This window comes from Arctopsyche grandis, chromosome 2 (assembly GCF_051622035.1).
Source record: "Arctopsyche grandis isolate Sample6627 chromosome 2, ASM5162203v2, whole genome shotgun sequence".
NCBI lineage: Eukaryota > Metazoa > Arthropoda > Insecta > Trichoptera > Hydropsychidae > Arctopsyche > Arctopsyche grandis.
The window spans coordinates 26,937,066-26,959,704 of NC_135356.1; the positions used below are offsets into that span (position 1 = coordinate 26,937,066).

Below are 22,639 nucleotides of genomic sequence, written 5' to 3' on the forward strand. Positions count from 1 at the left end.
AAGATCTCATGTCTGATTTTTGTACATCACGTCTGATTTTTGTACAGGTTTTATAAAATACTTGATAAATTTGTATGTTAATATTTTAATGTTCACAACCAGCCGGCCCTGAATGAATCTACTTGAACTAGATCAAGAGTTCTTTGAAATTAGGTATTACCGGAGGATTTCGAAGTTCATGGAAAGAGCGAAAACGGTAAAAATGAAACGGGAACGGGAACGGAAACGGGAAAAACGGGAATGAGTGTCATTGCAACGCAACCATTTCAAATGTTTTCGCGTTGCGACCTGCGTTTATAGGGTAAAATAAACAAACAATTGATTAATATCAAATGTATTCGCTGCCTGAATTTTTCCGACAAACTGAACGGGAACGGGAACGAGAACGGGAACGGGGAATGGGAACGCAACGGGAACTGGAACGGGAATCGTATGTGTTATTGTGGCATTACAACGCATGCCGGGTTCAGCGATTATCTTATAAAATTTGCATTCTAGGCAGTGGTGTCACCCTAATGGATTCCATGGGTTTCCGGAAACCCGTTGTTAAAAATCAAAAGTTTCCGGAAACCCGTTATTTAATCTAAAAAGTCATATAATTTTTATCAAAATTTATACAAATCTTGAAAAATTGAATGAAATTTCATCTAATAGTGGCTTGGACGAAAAAAAATTGTATATATTTTCAAAATAATTTTAATGAAAAAAAATGGAAACCCGTTGTTCCAAATTGGGGTGACACCACTGATAATAGGTTCTCATTATCTCTCATATATATTATACATATATTTACGTCACTCATTTTATTTTATTTTATTAATTGAAAAATCAACAGACAGGATGTACATAGATATGTATAAAAAAACAAATAGTAAATAAATAATATATGTAACATCCGAGTCCAATAATAGATTTTTACAAAAATGAAAAAGATAAATATGAGGAAAACAAATTAAAAAGTAAAGAATAAAGGCATGACAAAATATGTAGAACATTGCATAATTAAACTATAGTATTAAAATATTTGGAAAAGGTTATAAAATAGAATATAAGAAGATATTGAAATTTACAAATATAAAACAAATGAAAAAGGTAAATACAAAATAAACAAATGAAAAGGAAAAGAATGAAAGCTATAATATGATTAAATAGCACATTACATAACTAAACTTAAGTATAAAAATATTGGAAATATTGGAAAAATAGAATAGGAGAAGAAATGAATCAATTGGTCAAGATTCTCTTGATGTTAGACCTGAATTGATGTAGGGAAATACCAAATAGATCAACCTCATTCAGCTCTCCGTTAAACATACGATAAACGCGCTGCAGATAAAAATATTTTTGGGAATTAGTATTGAAAGGATCATCATAGGTTATTCACGACTCCGACTAAAATGCAATCTGACCGAAAGTCAACAGTTGGTAACCCTATCCAAGCGACACGCGAAATCTCACCACCAGACTCCAACAGAGCAGAATATGGCCAAATCATCACAAAATCATCGAAAGAATGCGAGCAGCTTGTGATTCAGTGGTACGGAAGCACGCCACATCCCACGCGCTTCCCGGGCCCTCTTTCCTCGCCTCGAAGGAGGGAGAAACGAATGAGATAGGGGGGTGGGGGGGGGGAGAGAGTGAGGAGGCAATTTACCCCCCCTCATTGCAAATCTTCCACCACTATTTGCACTTTTGCGGTGAATCCGCGGGGGAATCCGCGATCGGACACCCACACACACGCATCGGCAGAAAGAAGGTGGTATTTATTAATAACGCTGCGTGCCACTCATAAGTCTTCCGGCTTGACAGTTCTGGGCACATACCTCAGTGGACTGCCGCAACAGCAGGGTCTTCATCTCTCATCTACTCTTCCGCAGGCCGCAAAGTTGACGGACACCATGTCTGACCTCGGCCATGAGATAAGCGTCATCAAGTTTGTCGTTGTGAGTATGCGTGCCATTTTCATGTTTTGCAAGTTGTGTTAAACTTTTTGCCCGTAGTTGTGCGAAAAAAGGTCATCCGAAGAGTTTGACGCTACTTTCTACTACTATGTGTTTTGATCCGAAAAGTTTTATCGTGAATAGTTATGTATATATGTAGATATTGGACTTAATGATTAGTGTGGTAGTGTTGTTATGCTCTCAGTTCATTCATTTGTTGATTGTTAGTTCAGTTCAACTTCTAATGCCAAGAAACGGAACCGAATGTATGTGAGATTCAATGAAAGTTCATCATTTTTAATCGTCTATAATAATATGTATATATATGGGGCTAGAGTTGTGTTTGTTTTGAATTTCTTGGTTGAAAAGTTCAATTTATATCTTCTTTTTAATACAATGTCAGTATTGATAAAGAAAGTCAGCTTATTAAGCGTTCTTATATGTCGCTTTTTTTTCTTACATTAACAAAAAATGAGCTAATCGAAATGGAATGAAAACTGTACAATTTTGTTGTACAGTCTTCATTCATGGATGAAAGCTTATAAACAATTTTCAAAAATATTTTTAACAAATTTGAATGATGATTGAATCGATTTGATATTTTATTGATGTCGTGTCAATTCTGAATTAATCCAACTATGAGGCGAAGTTTTTTTGTAAAAATGTGACAGGCAAATAGGGTTATATTCGAATCTCAAACAAGTAATAATAAATTCATTACTACAAATAGCCAGTTCAGTATTTTTATTTTGGTACTACTTAAAATTTATCATTTCATAAATTTGCATTTTCATACGGAGTTTAAAATGTGTTTTCGATGCTTTGGAAATTTTCAGAATTTCATTCAAATTTCGGTCAGTTATTAGACTGCATAAATATCATACGCAGACGTTCGGTATAAAAAACCTTATGGTTAAAACATTTCAATAAATTCATTAGCTAGCAGTATGGTTCAAAGGTATGTTTAGCACCAAGAGGGTAGATTTGAGGGTATTTGTCACTCCAAATCGATCGTTTCTTATCAGAGTTTTCCAATTTTATCTGATCATTGTTGAAACGGTTCCTTAAAATTATGTACAAATAATCTAAATCCATAGATGTCTCAATGGATTGATTATTTAATTAATTGTTATTTCGTGTTCTTCAGCCTCTCAAAATACAGTGATTTATGTAATAATAAAATGCTGCATTGTTTATATTAATTGTCCAGGAAGGCGCATTGGGGACTTCCTGTCAAGCCTTCCTGGTATATATCTATGTAAAATAAAATTAAATACCGGTTTTCTTGTTATTTCTATTGCGTATTATTTTTGGTAAGCGGTTATTATCAAAGCCGTCACAGTATAATTAATGGTCAGTATTTAAACGAAATGGTTAGTATTTATTTTGAAAAATTTATATGAATCAACTTTGTTAAATCACATTACAATACAATTATACAGTATAATAACATTCGTACTGACTGTTTAGTATTTTATACTGATTTTTTGAGTAAATAATTCTTTAATGATTTGCAAAAATTAATCGATATGAAATGTTGCTATTTAAATAGGCAGAGTATAAAATAATTGCCTGAAGTGATCGGAGCAGCAGTTTTTCGCGCTTCAATACGTTTTATTACGTCGATATTTATTTTCGGTTAAAATTTTTAAAATACTCACCCACCCCCCGCCCTTCCCGTATGTGAAGCGCTGCGATTTAATTAATCAAATTTTCCCGATAAGATTTTTCCCGAGTGTGCACAACAAATTAGCTGACGTGACCGTACCTCCTAGTACATCCCCGTTTTCCCTCGAGGCGATTCTGGTACGCCGTTTCAATTTAGCACATACTGATTAATGAAACATACACATGCATGTATACATAAATAAATCATCTGCTGAGTTGCAGATATTTTCGATTAGATGATGAGAAATTTCACGCTTGATAGATTCGTATTTTTTTATCGCAAAGTCTAGTTGACTGGTTTAAAGTTTTTTAATTTTGTGAAAATCTCTGGAGCCATTTTTCGATATATGAATATATATACGAATTTATATAATACTAGCTGACCCCGGCATACGTTGCAATGCCACAATAATTCATGCAATTCCCGTTCCCGTTCCCGTTCTCGTTCCCGTTCCCATTCTCGTTCCCGTACCCATTTGTCGGAAAAACGCAGGCTGCGAACACATTTGAAATAATTGTGTTGCAAATAATATCACAAATAATATTTGTGATATTATTTGTTTTATCAGAAATGATATAAAAGCTGCATTCAAACGGTTTAAATTTTATGACAATATTTTAATTAAAAAAAAACGAAATTTTGCAAAATGTCTTAACTCATGAATGCATTTATACTTCTTTTGCAAATCGAAATACTTTTAATTGTCTAATAATATTTCATTTCTAATGAGAATGTTAGTTTTTAAATTGATTTTACTTTTAATACGCCATAAGGAAAATTTTAGAAGTTTAATCATCAAGATGGACAAAGTATACATAGATTTTTGTCAATGGGCTGGCTTTTGGTAGAAGACACATTTCTAAAAATCGGAGAAATGTAATCTTCTTAAACACGTGACAATGGCTAAACATTCCTTAAATTCGTAGAGTTAATACTTTCAAGTTCGATTTTATTAGATGTTTGCATAAGTTCATGCCCGTTTACTGGTAAAAAAAGTTCATTAAAATCGGGCATAATAAGAATTTCTTGCACTTTTTCACATGAAATGTAATTAAAAAGTGCAAGAAATTCTCATTATATATGTACATATGTATGTATAATGAGTACTTTATATTTATATGTATGCAGTTAAGCGATTGTATAGGTACCTACACATAAATCAAACTATAAGCATATTCATACTTAATCAAAAATTTATAATGATATGACGATTGTGTAATTACATATGTATATAATTATACAATCCATCCGACTGTCGCCAGACATATTACATTCTTTGCTTAATTTTATAATCTTCAAGCACCTTCAGAATGCGGAAAAGTTTCGTCGGAATTATGTATCTGCACATCTTCGAAGGTTCCCAGTCTGAGTTAGAGATACTGAATTAAATATAATATAATAGACGAAACCAAGAGATAAAGATCCGCAGACCGAGAGCCGAAACTATTAAAGTAACATCAACAAAGAGTGATAAATTAACCGGCTGTCTTATTAGAATTAACGATTTAATTGTACGACAGATGCTAACAGAACGCAGCATTTTTTTTTATTAATCGGCACACAATGAGAATTTCGATTTTTTTGTATTTTGTATTAATTAACAATTATTGCGGTATCGCTTTCGTTGGTCGATTTCTATTATGCACGTTTCTCCCGTTGAGTAAAATGCGCGCGTTTCTAATAATTGTCATATTTATTATTATTATATTTCTTTATATAATATAAGCATACGTTACGTTTATCGATTCTTCGGAGATAGTGTCAATTTTTAGCGTAGTCATATTATTCCAATGAGTATGTAATTTTTTTCGGTCATAGTATTGTAGTCGCATAGTGAAAGTCATTCATAATGCTAGCGGGACGATTCGGCGCGTGAACGTTTGATTTCTATAAATAAATTTGCAAACGTTTTTAAAATAGCGTCGCAAAGTGCTGAAATTATATCAGACGTGTGTGTGTTTTTCAGCGTTGTTAAAGCAGAATTTGGGAATGCGAAGGTCGTGCGTCTTTCGTCGTAACTTTAGTGTACGGTTGACGTTACATGACGACCATTTTCTGGCCGCGTTTAGCTGTAATGTGTGTGTAAATTTAAAATGTGTCGGTTGACGCATTCGGATCGTAAAGTGCGTCGAATGCGGCTTCGGTTCAAAAGGGGTAGAAGCTCGCGTGCGCTCTGACCTTTGACCAGCATTGAATGTGTTGGATGTTATAAAGCGCTCAATTATGTTTATCAAAAGTTTAAACGCTACTTTGAAAGATTTAAGATTAGATTATAATCAATTAAAGCGAACTCATATTCTTAAATGCATTGAACTCTCGATTATCTCGATTAAAGAAGGGTTAATACGAACTATTCATTTCTAATGCCAATAGTATTGGTTAACGCTTTTAATACGGATTGCTATTTAAAAAATTTCTTATAGAAATTTTAAATAGTTTTACGTTTTTGATACGGATTGTTTATTAAAAAAACTATTTAATTTTTTTCTCATATCAATAGAAATTTTCTAAAGAGCCTATCCTTCTTGATCGATTTTCTCCAATAAATTGTAAAAATATATGATTGATAATGTTTTCTTGAATTGTACACACGTACATACATATGTACATACATCCAAATATGAGTTTATTTAAATCAAGTCTCGTTTCTTTGTTTATTATGAGATATTTCGATATGTCGAACAGTAGTGAACTGGAACACCATTGAGGGAGCCAAATATTCTCATAAATTTTTATTTTTCTAACAGTTTCTTTTTAAATCCCAAATATCTGACTTACTTGCCATATATACTATGATTCGAGAACTGACTTTAAATTAAAATATTTTTTTATGATAATCCCCTCCTCCCCCCCCAACCCTGCGCCCGTCTCTGCAGGGATTATATATTTAAATTTTAAAATTCAAGTGGGAAAATAATTGTAAACTGGCCAACAGCTGTACTCGTAAATAATGAAATGAACTCACATTGCATTTAAATATTATATTATACAAAGTTTTAATTTTCGGAATGTCTTTGTGGTATAATTAGTTAAGGTTTTCCTCAAAATTTTGATTATGATTTTAGTCATTGAGGTTTTCGTTTATTATTGTGGTCAGAATATTTTCCTTATACTAAAATGAATATACTTATAATTTTATTAAGTATTTTATATAAAGATTGCAAATTTTAAAGTCGTAATCTGTATGCTTAGGATGACTCATATTGACAAATTAAAATAAGCTTCCAAACTTTTTTAGACATTCTGTGGAATATTAAAATATCAAATTTAATATATGCCTACGTTAAAAATATGTACATATGTCACAGTAAAATCACGTATATTTTCGTAGTATTGTATTAAAAGTACATACGTACATATGTATTAACATAAAAAATCGTACTGTTTTTAGTAAGTTTATATTTAATGCTTGCGAATTCAATTATTCGTCAAAAAATATACAATGTATGTTTATTTGCATTATATACGAGTAACTAGCAATTTTTCTGCATATTTATAACTGAATTGCCTGGCTTTGCTCAGTCGGATTAAAGTTGAAACAAGGTAAAACATGAAAGTAAGAGATAATATATCAAATTTGTTGGTTTATCATCAGAATTATGTTGAGTAATTTAATTGTTAATACAGAAAATTTACTTGTTAATACAGAATATCGAAAAAAATTTCAATTCATCCAGTCGTTGCACAGAAAAAAAATAGAAAACATACACGCAATTATAACTAATTCATGATTATAAGATGTTACATACATACATATATCAAAAATGTATGCAGCAGAAACTGTACACCGAGCGTTATCGCTATTATTTTCACGTACATCAGTGAAACTTTTAATTATACACAGGTGAATATTTTTTTGAATAATTTCAACGAGAGTCAGCTGCTCATTGAGAACAATACAATAACGAAATCGAAGAAAAACGAAAGTGTTTCGGTTTGGCGAGCGCGCCATAATCCGTCGGATAATCCGGATCGAACCGAAACGTGGGAATTTAACTCTCATTTTTACGGTTTCGGGCACCATTGAACTTGATTATAATTAGAAAAAAGCACGGGGAAAATTAGCATAACGGTCTTTCGAGTGCGACGCGATTTCCGCGAACGCCGATTTTGACATTTCCCATGCGAACTTGGAATATTGCTCGATACGAGGTGATAATGTGTGTTGTTGTTTTTATAATACCGTGTTGAAAATACGTACAATATATATATATATATATATATATATATATATATATATATATATATATATATATATATATATATATATATATATATATATATATATATATATATATATATGTACATATACATATATGTGTGTATATATAGCCTTGCGTTCCGGTTATGAACCTTGTCCTGTTACTTACATGGTGTTTTGGCACCATATGGATGAATTCGTTCAGTATTTACTCAACTGTAATGTGATTATATAGACGGGAAGGTCGTCTGTTCCGATCACAGTCATGGTCAGATCGATTTTGTTTCCTTTTGATAAATAAACGTTCGGCGTGTGATTATGAGTCTGTGTTTTGATTAATTATATAAATATAATATATTGAGTTAAGTTCTTCAAGGAAACGTAGTACCTACTATATTTTATTTATTTATTTTTAATACACAAGTATACCAGTGTCTTCACAGGTCAGCCCAATATGAAACTGTGGCCAGGAAATAATGAAAGATATTTGAATAAAATATAAACATAAGAAAAAAAATATTAATAATAAAAATAAAACATTAAAAAATTGTATATAAAAATAGAAAAATAATAATTAAAAATTGAAAAATTGAGAATTAAAAATTAACACGTTCAACCTGGCGTGTACCACCAGTGGCCACGCGGATAGTGCTATACCAGACTATAATTTTACGGTTCCACTTCATTGAGCACCCCTACACTAAAATTCCTATAAAATTGTAAAGATTTAGGGACAACTCATTATATAGAGTGATTTAATGCCGTCACGCGTAATTGGGTGCCGATCCGCGTGACAGTGCCGCCACATGGGCAAATGTATGAAATCATGCGCCGGGCTGAATGTGTTAAAAAATTTAAAATAATAAAAACTACTAAGTTTTAATTGAATTAAAAGTAAAAAGCAATAAAATACGGATAGATTATCCGGTGAAATATTGAAAATATCGATGTGATTACTGACCAAATTCAAGTAACGTAAGACTCGAGCAATTGGTGAAAAAGCAAGAACATTAGTTCTTGCTTTAATTGTTTGGAACAATGGACGCAACCGATAAATCAATGAGGCGAGATGGAACCCATAATTTAATTTCTTAAAATATAGTTGGGTTGTAAAAATCACCTCTTAATAATTAGAAGAAATGACTAATATTATAGTATATATGTGTGTATAAAAAGCTGACTGAATATAGATGTAAATATTTTTGAAATATATATACATAGTAAAATACATACTCGTAAATATATTTGGTGCCTTTGAATGTCAGATTTTCACAGCGAATTAGGAATACTTTCATATCTACGATTTTGTTAATTTTTAGCATTTATTGTTATTTTCTCCAGCTATATGAATATAGTGTAAGCATTGTGAAAATTTTACTGCTCTCCCACGACTTTCACTGGACGTTTTCTTATCAAATATTTGATTGTATTTATATTAACAATGACGTGTCCGAGTGTGCGATACTTTGTATTATAATTTTAAACAGTCATCTTTTTTTTTTTTAATGTAATTTAATTAAAAAGCAAATTACATCGTTCCGTTAATTTTTGTTTTGATGTGTAGTATTTTTTCGTTTTCGTTTTATCTGAAGGAATAAATCGAGCGTGACCTTCACTCGACTTTCTCGTGCACGTAATATGACAAAAATAATTTAGGCAATTCGAAAGAGCTTATAGAAATGAATTATACTCGTACCTGCGCGTGCTAACAAACCGATGATTCACTTTCAATATTAATTTATACACTTTTCATAGATAAATTATATTTACGTGATATATTTCGAATTGTTCGCCGTATGTGAGGAATGTCATTTTCTAAAATAAATACATTCAATACACAAGATAAATTGTTTTGTTTCGTACATGTAAGGTTTCGGACTTCATCCACTAGACACGTTTTCCAGATTACGAATGCAATGTGCACTTTTTTTCAAATGCACTAGATTATCAGCATACTTAGTATACAATATGCATTTATGTAGTTGTATTTTCAAATATATTTTGATAAAAATAAGTGTTCTTTTAGTGAAAATATCAGATTTCTTCCATCGGGCGCGTCATTATAACTAATTGATGTTTTTGTATGGATCAGAGGGTTCGTTAGGCGAATGACGCCATATTGCCTTGGACGAAATCCAGTTAAAAATCAGGATATTGGACCAAATTGGACTAGGAATATATACATTGCATATGCGTACATATGCAGACGCCATGAAAAACAAACTTTTCCCCCGGAAAATTACTGTAATAGTTTTAAATTCACACATATACAGAGGCAAAGTCGAATCATTTCACCGTTAAAATTTTCAACGAAAAATACATTCGATTAGTTTAAAAATATATATTACTTACAGTTGCATCAGAATCGCGCAATGTATTATAATAATAAATTTAAAACGACACGTCATAAAAATTCAGACGTGACTCTCTGATTTACTGTTATTGATATAGGAAGTGCTCTTTTTAAACAGTGTGAGACAAAAATATGTGAAGGATTATAAAAATACCCTCATCTCGTCTAGACCGCTTATAAAAACACGTACACTGTACATACTAGGTAATACGAATTCCACAATATGTACATACATATATATCAGAAAAAATCTAATTTAATTGTGATCAATATAATCCTACGCTTTTGTATGATACGCATTTATTAAGAATTAGTTGCGTTCGTGGCCCTTATTCAAGAATTTCAAGAATGTCGTGTCGACTTTTCTTCTGTGATATTTTTAGGGCACTCATACATATATGTACCTATATACATACCGGTGATAAATTGGAAATGCATTTTTAAATGATAAACCAACCTAATTCACAGTGAATGAATTAAAATTTTCAATTGTGTTTCAATTCGGTATTATATTCGGTTGAAAATGTACACTAGTACATTTCTTATAGTGCGTATAATATATTTGAATTTCTGCAACGTGGAAGCAAATTTTGAAATCCGTGTCATGTTTCACGTACATCGGATTATGATTGGAGACTAATTTTTGTATAACATATAAATACAATATAATTGTAAACTCAAAAATATAGAAGTACATATTTTAAAGTAGGCCTATTTATACTGTGTCAATAATTTTAGTGATGATGCTAAATTTAATATTGAAACTTTTTGATTGGTTTTTATTTAGTAAATATGAACATATTTAAAGTGTGTGTTTATCCATTTTATGGTGTGGTGCAATTGTCAACTATAAGTATACATACATATATACTAATCCTGGTATTTTAATCGACACACAAATTTTTCTAAATATTTATTTTCATACACGTCTTTAAAAATAGAATTGTATAACATAAATATTTTAATAATTTGATCTAATAAAAATATATTAATATCATATATAACTCTGAGCAGCAACACGTTTTTGAGTTTATATGTAGAGTGGAGCTAATCAATCTTTAATAAGTTTTGATAATGATTTTGGTTAGATCGCTTCTGTTTATGAGATATGAGCGCATAAAAAATGTGCAGTTTTTTTGGCCTTTGCGGTCTTTAGCTCAAAATCTAGTATTAATGTGTTCAAAGTAAATATTAGAATCAATAGTCAGATGTTGTTTTTATTAATTGTGATTTTATATTGGTTTAAAAAACTTATAATTAATTATCTATCAAATTTTTCAATCTATCAAATCTATCTATCAAAGTCAAAAATATTTTTCCATACTATTATAGGTTTGTTTGGCTAGTTTTTAAATTCACTACAATTATAATGATTGCTTTTTTTATCTCGATATATAAATAATATATTTTTTTTTATCTAAACGAACTAATTCGAGCTTAAAATGAAAAATGGAATAAACTTATTGTTCATACCACAAATAAAAATAAAAATGTTAGTACATATTAGTTAGTTAATGTTGTATAAAAATACCGTATTACTAAGAAGTAATACGGTAATTAAATATGGGAATATTGAAAAAAAAATATATTACAATCAGTTTTTACACTGTCCAATTTTTAATCTTAAATTGAGATTAATTAAAACTATTTAAATTTTTATCCATTATATATGTACATTCAAAATATATACAACTATTCGTCCAAATCCGAATATTCGAATACTTTTTATACGAACTTTTTTTTTATTTTCAATCTATAGCAATTTTAGTTATATTTAATGTTCTAAACTATGATTCTCTTAAAATTTGAATAATATCTTGACTTTATTAAGACTATAAATAAATAATTTAAAGCTACTGATATTCGAATATTTGAAGTCCTGGTCAGATTAAGGTCGAAAAATATGTCATTGTGCTTTAGATTTTTGTCCGCGATGATAACTTATCTTTTTGAATTAACTTTCATCTTGAAACGTTGAAACGGATTGTATAATTAGTAGAGGTAGGACCGGAAGCGTGCCGTTTATTGTTCAATTGTTGTCAAAAAGGTTCGGCAAACCTTTAACAATGCATTTACAACATTTGAACAATATACAGCCCCCTCAAGGTCCGGGCTTTAATAATTAGTTTGCTATTTTGTTTTCAAATACATACACTAATTCAAGATGTAAACGATTTCAAAGTCGCAAAAGCGGTTTGCCGCAAACAATATTGCAGCGGCATGACCATAACAACCGAACCAAGCCAAATAAAGAACTAACAGCTGTTAAACATCAATAAGATTTTACAATTTAGGACCGTACTAATATTTTCAAATAGGAAATGAGATTCGATCACAACAAATTGAAAACATATTTACACTACTGATATGATGGTAGAATTATCGTCGATTCATTGCGCCAAGAGGAAGCTCACCGTGGCTAAATAGCCACTTAATAATCCCGAGACAAGTACCATGTATGCTTTATGAGACAGTCAAATGTGTATTTTATGGGAGCGCTGGATCCGAAGATGTGGTCGAGAAGATGTCCCTCTTGGACGTGGTCCACGGCGACCCTGGAATATGCTCGGCTTCCTGTTTACCCACAACCGTTTCGGATCCAATCGAACCAATAAACGATGAACCGTCACTTCTGACGTCGACTTTAATCGGGCAAGAAAAAAATAATGCGAAAATTCGCCTCGCTAGGATGTTTTCTCTACGTTTTGACGTCATCGGCTCTGTCCAACGATTTGGATGTCGTCCAAAGCGCGTGTGCGCATCAAACGATAATAAAGTAGATATGAAATGCAGATGAAACGTAATTGTTGGAGATTATCGGAATTCTGCGATTCGAATGCCTTGCCAAATGGCCTCTCAATATATCCGCTATCCAATACCAAGGAGATTCATTCAGAGTGGATGACTGGTACCTACTCTGTACTCACTTTGTGGCAATAGATCAACAGAGTGCAATTTAATTTTATGAATCGGTTCTACGTAGGACCGTTCGGTGTTTATTGGTCACAAAGCGCCCGTCCAAAAGTCACTAAAATCTCTGCAATGGAACATCTGGCAGCCGAAAAGTCCATCATACTAACGATAACTATCATAATAAAGAGAACTCGAGTGCCAAATATTCCGTATTCGCGATTTTATGGCAAAAATTGTCTTTTGGGCGTCCGCAATGTGACTAATAATCCAAATAACACGTTGGACATGGCGTGCTAATGAGGCGAGGTATGATGATGAATATTGAATTTGATTTTTAAAACACTTTTTCTGTTCATAAGGCACGGTGATACAAGTTCAATGTATTTACATTCATACATATGTACATATGTTACAGTAAAATTATAATTACACTGACGTTTCAGTTGATTCATATCCGATTAGGCATTTACTGGGTATATCTATGTATATCTAGGCGCGGTTCAAGGGTGTATGGCGCCCTTCGGTAGATTAGTTTTCTGCGCCTCCCTCCTTAATTTTTTTAAATAATAAATTTTATAAAAAAGATAAATATATTATGAAAAAAAACACGAAATTAAATTTACAAATTTTTATTCGAAACTAGCTGAACCCAGCATGCGTTGCAATGCCACAATATCACAAGCAATTCCTGTTCCTGTTTCTCTATGTTTTTCGATAAGTGTTCAAATTAAAATTACAGTAATGATAATTTGTCGGAAAAACACAAGTAGTGAATACATTTGAAATTATTTATTTGTTTGTTTTTAAATTATTTATTTGTTTGTTTGAAATTATTTAATTCTAGCGGGTACCGTTAGGCCAATTCGGGGGTCTCCATTGTTCATCCCCCAATGCAATTAGACAGCGGATACTCTCTCTCTCGTGTTCTCTCAATCTCGTGAAGCAAATCCACCCCTGATATACATATTTTGTTTTACGCCACGTTTTTATTTAAATACAATTCTAAGAAACCATTTGTATCGATGACAGTTTATTGTTTGACAAGTTTTATTCGTGAGTCTTTGATATTTGACAGTTGACTTCCTGCGTTCTTCGTAAATTATAATATTTTATTGTCAGTATTGTTACATCAAGTAGAAAAATTAAGTTGAATATAAAATGTTTCATATGTTCAAAGAAAACCTTTGTTTTTATATTCTTTATTTTATACTCGAAAAAATTGCGCCGCCCCTTAGCTATGGCGCCTCTAGGCACGTGTCTAGTCTGTTGCCCTTTTGAGCTGGCCTTGTTTATATATTCACTATGGAAATTACGTATTCACGGAATCTGATTAGGGAAGTTATAATTTTTGGAAGTCGAATGATAGTATTATACAAACTAAAGATTGTTTTATCGAATGGTTTAAAATTCAATGATGAATTAATATATCTCAGACAGAATAATCGGGGGTTTCTGATTACGATGACACAAATGACGCTTTTACGATTAACGGGCTAATGGACACTTGGCTGACGGATACTAGGCCGATGGACGTTTGGCCGAACGGACATTTCAATGATAAGTCGAAGATGATTATAGGAGTAAATTTAATATAAATGACGGTGCTTAGGTTATTTTTTTTAATATTATAATTAAAACAAGGGATTGTAATGCAGTGAACAAAAGTACAATGGAGAGCATGAATTTATTTCCGTAATGTTTCAGGATTTTAATATTTTTACTTTTAATTTCCTATGTACGCTGGCCAACAATAACTAGCCCATTTCTCGGAACGTTTTTCTTTGTAGTACGCTTTCGTTAAGAAAATGATATATTCGTATTACCTTGCATATTTATAATACATTATATTTTATGTATGTTGATATTTCCATTCGCAAAGTGCGTCACAGATTTGAGAATTCATATATAATGGTGGCTCTTACGATATTATTTTCCACCTGTAAACCGGTGAATTTTTAAAGGGGACAAAAACAAGTTTCGGATCGTTATTTTATTCTATAATTGTATGTACTCTTTATATAATTTCAAAATTTCGGTTGTTTTTTTACTTGGCATTCTAAATATACCTACATACAAATGCTATATTAAAACCACGAACATATGAAAGACGAAACTTTTATAGGTTTCCACGGTACAATTTTCTCCAAGTATTTTTAGACAACATCCCCTTTTCTTTTGTTTTAATTTAATCAAAGTTGATGTTGGAAAGTCTATAAATATAATTTCGGAGGGGGAAAAATTTACACGTCCATAATCGTTCGGAAAAAACAATTAAATTATATAAATAAATTACGCATACTAGCCTGGCTTTTATGGGGTGTAATTTTTGATATTTAATGAATTATCTCCCTTTATTTTATTCTTTTGATTTTGATTTTTGCCGACATCGCCGATTTTTTGCAACTCTTTCACTTCCAATGGAATGAAATCTGCGAATAGAGAAGGAGGGAGTTTTATAATTATAATAAATTTTAAATAAAATAAAGCTGATGAATTGACTATCAAAATTCAGAAGTTCAATAGATTTAATTTGACTGTACTTATGTACAATATATGAATGTATGTATGTACATACATATAAATATGTATGGCCGGAGCAAAATACGCGAATGTCCTGTGCCTTCCACCAATCGATTTATTTCGAAAAATTTGGTTTTTTCGTATATGTATCTATTTTTTATTATTAAAAAAAAGTAAACACTCAATATTCATCTATTGCAGTTTAATTTGGTCGATTATGGTAATTTTTGACTGATTAATGAGAATTCAAAGTCGCCGTTTCGCTTGAAAGTCCCCATATAAAGCGCGGCTCTCGCAATCAATGTTTATATGGGGCAAGTGCTATTTTCAGAAAATCGTCATTTTTTATGTTCCGGTGCGTATTTTAAAAATAAAAGCCGTTGAGATCTTCTTTGAGTATATAGTACCTTTAATTTGAATACAAAAAATTCCGAAAAAAGTCAAGGATTTAAAAAAATTTAAGGTGGCCAAAATGATCTGTTTTGTCGTACTAATTCATTATTATTAATTCAAAAACACATTGCTGTTCATTAAACGAAAACTTTGAACAAATAGTTAACAGAAACGCTTGAAAATATCACTGTATATACAAAGTTGTCATATCTACATAGTATCTGCACTTGTTGAGTAATTGAATTTCGATGCATAAATAAAACTGATGATGGAATTTTACAAGTTTAAGTGTATGAGCTAAAATTGGAACATCGCGCCAAGTACGAACGTACATACATATCTAAACGATTAGCCGTCATCGGCCTCTCGAATAAAGTGCATTCGTGTGGCTTTCGTTAGTTATATACTGGTTAGGCTAGGACACATTATTCACCGAGTCGTTGCCAAGAGGTTGTGCTTTTTTCCAAATTTATTTTGCTATCAATTTAAGGTGCCAACGTCATCTGTCGGAAAATTCGCCGCGTTGGCATGCCACTGCCATCATCGATCTACCTATATGTATATTTATTGAGAAACTTAAACTCTAAACATACGCTTGTGTGTAATTATTTCTCTGAAATTTGTCAACGAGTCGTCAAACATCGAATTTGTCGATATTTAGGGCGTGTATGTGGGAAACGAAGCGAAACGTTAAAAAACCGTGACGTAACGAGGCGACATGTTATTTCGCGCTTATTGGCATCGAAAGTCAGCTGCCAAGTTCAAGAAGACGTTACGTTCGTTTGGCTTTTCTTTCACTTCAAGTTCATTATCGAAATAATGCGTTAAAATTAGACAGCTCTCGGGTTGTTTGAGCATTGATTCAAATCAAAATATTATATGTAATATCATTGAAGCGCACAATAATGGTGATAATTTGATAAACTGATATTTTTGCACATGTAATAAAAATGTTAGCACGCCCAATCTGTGTTGTCCCGATCCAGAGCAAAATTCTCTCTCTCGAGTGTTTTTTGTTGATATTTTATCCTTGTATTGACATAGGTTTGACAGTGATCAATAATAGTGATTCACATATTTTAAGAAATATAGGAGAAACTTGTCGAAATAATAAGATCACACGTATTTATAATGACATTAAGATACACCCATCACAGCTGGAAACCGGAAACAAACTTTTTGCATATCAAATTGCATATCAAAGAATCAAGGATTACTATTACTATTTTCTGATATATAATATATTTTTCATCTTTAATTTATACCAGCAAGGCCTAACAGGTAACCCCAATGCGCCTTCCTGGCCAGAAACATTGTAAATTTGATATAAATATTATTAGTATTATACAAAATATCCACAGAGACATCTATACAATTCAGCGAAATTTAAGATTGCTGTAAACTCGAATCGCATAGTCGATCCGATGTAGCGTGATACTTACGAGAACCGAGCATGCTGTCGCATTCGTGCAATGTGTTTTTAGGACGTAAAATATATATATATTTTTATTTTTTATTATTTCTTATTTAACCATATAATATTATTACAATATATGTAATTCAATGCAAAATCTTTAATAATAATACTGTAAGCTTTGCTGTCCATAACATGACGTTGACAATTACTTTTACCGTCTAAAAATATAAATTTCAATTAATATAAAATATATACGTATTCCATAAATAAATTAATAATATCAACTACTTACGTATTTTATATTAAAATTTTACTAATGTAAATATTTTAAAATACGAAACACGAACTCGAAACTAACAAAAAATAAAATTCAAATTCTACCGACCGCTAACTCACGAACAATGCTGTATTTCTTGACCAAAACGAAATGTAATTGGCCATCGAGGGTCGAGTGAGGGTGAATGCGATAAGCATGCTAGATCTCAAAGATCTTAAAGCTATCTATTGTACATATATGTATATTACGATTCTGGTGCCAAAATCTAACGTATCTTAAAGAGTTTTAAACAGGCTGTAAATCAAATTGTTACCCGTCGTTCATCCATGTGTCTACATATATGAAACTTCTATGTCTGTATGAAACTTCTTTGGTAACAGAAAAGTTACGAGTTAATAAGGCTTGTAAAAATTCGACTGATTTGAGATTGGATTAGAGTTGGGGCGTAGAAATGCAACAATGAAAAGTTACCAGAGTACGTGAAAATACTTTATACTAAATTTCATGGTTGTTTACAGCAGTGACGGCCATCTTATATAATATAACTTTGGGTCTAAAAAGAGGAGCTTCTCTTACAAATTTTTACTATCGATAGTAACGTCTAATGGCACGCTTCCAATAAGATAACGCATACGGTTACATATTACTCATCCTGTTTACAAATGACAACTCGCTCGAATTAGTCGTGAATTCAATCGTTGCGGTCGCGCTTTGTTGCGTTCCCGGAAATAACCGGTTAAAGAACGAGCTTGCGAAAAAGTTTTTCCGCCAAATTTGACGTTGACGAATCGAACCGAGCAAAATAGTACACAGTCCAAAGCATTGACTAACCCTTTGACCTACCTCTCGCCGATAACGTTCATTTTGATTCAAGAACCTTAAACTGACGAATATGTATTACGTATGTAATTGTATAGAAAAACTTTGGATGTCATGGATTATTATATGCACTTTGATCCGATTCAAGGCTCCCATATTTTATTCATTGATTTGAAAATATAATGATTTAGTCAATCAAATTAAAAATGGCATGCTACGGATATTCATCAGGGCAAAGTTCTTTTCCTATTATAAACTTTTTTGCTTCTTATTTATTACGTGTATTGCTATTGTCCGAATATGTATCGTAAGTATTAGTGGCGTGCCGTCATTGGACTAGAGGGACTAGGCTAGTCCCTTAAAATCTTTTACATTAAATATCAACGATTCAATATCTTAACGAGCTTCAATATCTTAATATTAACGAGTTTCAGAAACCGGTATCGACCCTACCTGAAGTATTGGATTGTTGTGGTATGGCCCGCCGTGTCGTTCGCTTGAACGGACTCGCTGTTTCAATTCTGTTCCGTTCGCGGTACCGGTGAATTGTTATGTATAGGCGTTTCATCGAAGAGAATTTTTTTTTTTTACTCGTATTTTCAAGCATTTATGGAATATTCACTAAGAATATTCTGATTTATGTCTATCAAACATCTTTTTGAACAATTTTTTTTTTGTTAAAATGACACATTTATACCGAACTTTTTGAGTACAAATATGGCAAGGGACTTGGCTTGCGCAATGCTTCCGTCAAAACAAATCAGTGCGTAGCGGGCGACAACAAATAATGAGGTCTTGGAATGTCTTATTATCGATCGATTAAGTTTTGAAGAAAAACAAGGTGCTATTAAGATAGGTAGGCTACTTAAGATATTTCTGTTAACACAAAAATGAAAAATATGCTCATCACTTGAAGACAGTTTACATATGAAAAATGGTTAGTATATATATATCAGTGGCCTTTCGGTAAAACTCTTTCTCCCCCCGTCGTACATCCTCACTTAATTTGCGCGAGCAGGATACAACAGGAACAAGAGGAATAGGCTTTTCCTCCCGTATCTGCGCGCGCACATTAAACAAGGCTGTATGACAAAAAGAGAGATAATTTCACCGCATGCCACTGATATATATTATGGGTGACCGTGAAAAAGTCGAAAATATTCGTTTACCATGCATATACAATATGAAAAACGGTTAGTATATGTATATTTATATCAGTGGCCTTTCGGTAAAACTCTTTCTCCCTCCGTCATACATCCTCACTTAATTTGCGCGTGCAGGATACAACAGGAACAAGAGGAACAGGCTTTTCTAGCCGTATTTGCTTTTTTTGACTTTGGGTGCCTTGAGGTAGACCCGAAAAAAATACATCTTTGGCGGTTATTGTGCACAGTCGGCACTCGAATTCCATAAATCAGACAGTATTCGTCTCATCCCCATTTCGGACACGTGAATGATGCGGTCTATATTGAGAAAGTGTTCCGCGTTTGTTAAGCTCGTGACACATCCCCGTCAGCAATTGAGGAAATGCCTACGGGCGGACTGACAGTGGGATCGTTCTTGATTTGGATCCGAGTGTCTTTTTTTAGGGACATCAATGGACCGCACGCCACTGGCGCGTGTCCCTCGCACTGAATCATTCGGCCGCAGTGACGTTGGCTGGCGCCCCACCAGCCACACTTGACGTTACACTTGTTTACAAGCACTTCCGCCAAACCCACGCTCTCATCTCACTGACATCAACAACGTTACAACCCCCATGCCGGTCTCATTCAAGTTTCAGCTAACGCGCGTTCGACGGAATCCGAGCGCACTCCACACGCAAAAAAAAAATCCCGGAACACCGTCGATCGGTACTAAATGAAATATTGTGTATGCCGGACACAACGAGCCTGTAGTTAAAATAGCGCTATTTTGAAACCTGGAGCGATATTGGAGGGCATTGACTTTTTTTTTTTTTTTTTTTTCAATTAATCATACACACTCGCCTAACAGATTGCTCCAAAGTGGCGAAGTGTGCTAAACAGATTAAGACTCATAAATTATATATATATATATATATATATATATATATATATATATATATATATATATATATATATATATATATATATATATATATATATATACATATGTATATATATACCGGTCTCCGTGACGAGCCAGAATGCTAAATTACAGAAAACACAAATATCGGAAGGCAAAGATCGAAAATCGAAACATCTTAAGTCGAAAGATCAAAAAAAAGGGTGCATGGTAAACGGTACATACTCACTTAATTTGCGCGAGCAGGATACAACAGGAACAAGATGAACAGGCTTTTCCTCCCGTATTAATGTGCGCGCGCAGAATACGGGAGGAAAAGCCTGTTCAACAACGAGACTCTAGTGGGAATCGAACCCGTGACACTTTGCATGAAAGAATACAACACTCACCACTAGACCACGCTGTTGGTTTTATTTTTGAAAATTGGGACATTGATTTAAAGCAAAATACAAATAGCAATTTACAATTATCAATACTCGAATATTTTCTTTGGAGTAGGGGTGGGACTTCCTAAATGGAACGACTAGTATTTGAGCCAATTTATAAATCATCATCTTCATCATCATTTAGCATTCATTCCAAAACACTACCACTCGTCTCTGTTAAGAGCAACTCTCATCCATCTTACATAGGGATTTCAATCTACGTCAAATTTCATAAACCGGTAAAGGTCTGTTCATACCTATCCAGCACGACCCGTATCCTGCAGGTGTCATGCAAGTGCGGATAGTATTCTTTGATACATTCTATATGGACGCGCATGAATGCGTAAGTGCGCATGCGCGAATGGAGTATGAATACGTCCATATACTGTACCAAAGAATACTATCCGCACTTGCATGACACCTGCATGATACGGGTCGTGCTGAATAGGTATGAGCAGACCTTTAATGGTAAATTATTTTTCCTATTACCGGTTTACCGGTATTCACCGGGAAATTAAATAATATATATTTTTTGGTGTCTGTGTATGTGGTTATTTTTCCTAAAAACTTTAGCCTAGATTGAATTGTAAATTATAAAATATAAATCATAGGTGAATACTGTCATATGTGTAAATGCACTAAAGTAAATTCGTAATAACAAATGAATTTTATTATTAACCAATCATGTTTATGTATTTAATGTTAAGACGATTTGAAAGTTTCGATCATAATTGAAACAACCGTCTGATCGCATTTATAACAATTTGGTTGGTCTGTGTTGCTAGTGAATTTATCAATTTTAAATTTCCACATTCAATATTGAAAATAAACACATTCCTGACAACCTTATCCATAATACGCCATTTGCATCGACTTTTAATAAAATATTGTGCAATAATATTCCCGTATGTGTACTTAATTCGCAATAAAAGAGTTTGCGGTAAATTTTAAAATTTACCGGTATTTGCCGATGGCGAAATTTCACCGATTTCCCGGCTTAACCAGTATACCGGTATTACATTCCTTAATCTTATCCTACATATTCTTTCAATTTCATCTACCCATCTTCAACGTGGACTTCTTTGCATTCTTTTATATTCTCTCGTGTACCATTCGAGCACTTATTTCATCCATATTGGCCATTATTTATATCAATCATCGTCATCGTTTACAGCCATTCAACATCCACTGTTGGGCTCTCCAACACGCTTCCATTCGTCTCATCCATCTCATCCCACACATTTTTCTTATTTTATTCACTGATCTTCCTTACGGCTTTTCTTGTACCCCATTTAGGGCGCAAACACACACAAAAGCATGCGGCAAGTGTTTATTTTTAGATAATATTGCACATGTTAAAAAATGCTAGCGTGCATAATCTTTGTACATATGCTATGGCACTCAAACATTACAGCCTTGTATTGAGATAGGTTTGATAGTGATCGACAACGTTGATTCCCATATTTGAATATATGTAGAAGAAACTTGTCGAAAAAAAACCCATGCGGCGTTTTCATAACGGGAGTCCAAGAACGTGCCCGTGCCGTTCGATTCAGTGTGTTTTCGCCCTTACACTTCATTGGCTATATATTTCGTCCGTTCTTGTAGCTACGTGACATACCCATTGCTTTTTCAATCTCTTTACTCTCTTCATTATATCAACTAC

General features: G+C 32.9%; 1 protein-coding gene across 1 annotated transcript in view; it reads left to right on the forward strand.

The window, feature by feature from the left end:
* The first annotated feature begins 1,692 nt into the window (after window positions 1-1,692).
* LOC143920774 (actin-binding Rho-activating protein-like) overlaps window positions 1,693-22,639 on the forward strand; it is a 37,885-nt gene continuing 16,938 nt past the window's right edge. The window contains exon 1 of the mRNA XM_077443737.1: window positions 1,693-1,943. Coding sequence (XP_077299863.1) covers window positions 1,899-1,943 — 45 coding nt within the window. The 5' untranslated portion in view covers window positions 1,693-1,898. The remainder of the gene's footprint in view (window positions 1,944-22,639) is intronic.